At 50.1% G+C, this 1,584-nt stretch overlaps 1 protein-coding gene across 1 annotated transcript in view; it reads left to right on the plus strand.

Annotated features, from left to right (window-relative positions):
• Positions 1–1,008, plus strand: part of LOC103605269 (keratin, type I cuticular Ha3-I-like) — a 4,831-nt gene extending 3,823 nt beyond the window's left edge. Inside the window, exons 4-7 of the mRNA XM_008589846.1 lie at positions 5–61; positions 156–281; positions 458–678; positions 891–1,008. Of these exons, the coding sequence (XP_008588068.1) occupies positions 5–61; positions 156–281; positions 458–678; positions 891–1,008 (522 nt within the window). The remainder of the gene's footprint in view (positions 1–4; positions 62–155; positions 282–457; positions 679–890) is intronic.
• Positions 1,009–1,584: the final 576 nt, after the last annotated feature.

Consider the following 1,584-nt stretch of genomic DNA (forward strand, 5'->3'; position numbering starts at 1 on the left):
TCAGTATGAGGCCCTGGTGGACACCAACCGCAGAGAAGTGGAGGAATGGTTCACCACGCAGGTGGGCTTCTAAGTGCATGGCCACTCGGGACTCGAGACCCCCCAGGGCCCTTGAGGCAGGGTCTGATCCTGTCTTCTCCCCTTGGGTATTTCAGACCGAGGAGCTGAACAAGCAGGTGGTGTCCAGCTCGGAGCAGCTGCAGTCCTGCCAGGCTGAGATCATTGAGCTGAGACGCACAGTGAACGCCCTGGAGATCGAGCTGCAGGCCCAGCACAACCTGGTGTGTATTGTGCAGACCTGCTGGGGAGCAACACAGTGTTGGGGAAGCAGAGGCCCTGGGGTGCCCTTTGGGTCACACGCTGTCCTCAGCTCTTGGAGCTTGTGGCTTCTCTGAATCCCCATGGTGAAACCCTTTCAAGGAGCAGCTCTCTGACATTCTTATCTTTCCCACCACAGAGGGACTCTCTGGAAAACACGCTGACAGAGAGCGAGGCCCGCTACAGCTCGCAGCTGTCCCAGCTGCAGTGCATGATCACCAACGTGGAGGAGCAGCTGGCCGAGATCCGCTGTGACCTGGAGCGGCAGAACCAGGAGTACCAGGTGCTGCTGGACGTCCGGGCCCGGCTGGAGTGTGAGATCAACACGTACCGGACCCTGCTGGAGAGCGAGGACTGCAAGTGAGTACAGGGCTAATGGTTTTTCCCTTGGGCACATGAGGTTGCTGTGCGGATGAATAGTCTTCCTGATAAAAATGAATTTATAACTTCAAGCTTTTGGTTGGAGGTAGAGCAAGGAAGAATGATGTTCTTACACAAAGTGCATTTAGTATCTTCCTATCTCTTCAGCTCATGTTATTCTAACCTGCTCCAATGACATTTTTTGTCTGAAGGCTCCCCTGTAACCCCTGCGCCACAACCAATGCATGCGACAAGCCCATTGGGCCCTGCGTCTCCAATCCCTGTGCCTTGCGACCTCGGTGCGGGCCTTGTAACACCTTTGGTCACTAGAGGCCAGCTGCCAGGAGGAGGAGGAGGAGGGCTTCAGACACATCTCAAGTCTACTCCATCCCAACATCTCCAAGAGTAGCCACACTTTGGATAAAGACAGAAACATTTCGACCAGCACCGGCTTCCAGGGGTCAGCTCTAGCCTTCCGCTGTATTCCGTGGCGTGATCCTTCAGCACAAAAGACTGCAGAGTCTGTCTTCTGACTCACACAGAGAAACCTACAAGAGGATCAAGTAATATCTATGATCATGATGACACATTTCTATAACATGTTATCTTTTAACAAAACTTATCTAAATGTGATTGAGAGATAATTACATCAAGTGTGGTAGAGCAGATGGGCACGCTGTGGAACAGAACGTAATTGTAATAAATCTTCCCTGTCACTGTTTTGATCTTTGGAGATGCGATAAAAATCCTTTGTTAACCTCCTAATAAACTCTTATTCTGGCACAAAAATTATAATTGTATGTTTCACTCATTAATTCCCAAATTGCTTGTCTTGTATAAATAAAAAGTAACCAGTATCTTTCTATCAGATGAAGAGGTAGGTCATTCACCCCAGTATATGGTCTG

This window comes from Galeopterus variegatus, unplaced genomic scaffold (assembly GCF_000696425.1).
Source record: "Galeopterus variegatus unplaced genomic scaffold, G_variegatus-3.0.2 Scaffold5691, whole genome shotgun sequence".
Taxonomy (NCBI): Eukaryota; Metazoa; Chordata; class Mammalia; order Dermoptera; family Cynocephalidae; genus Galeopterus; species Galeopterus variegatus.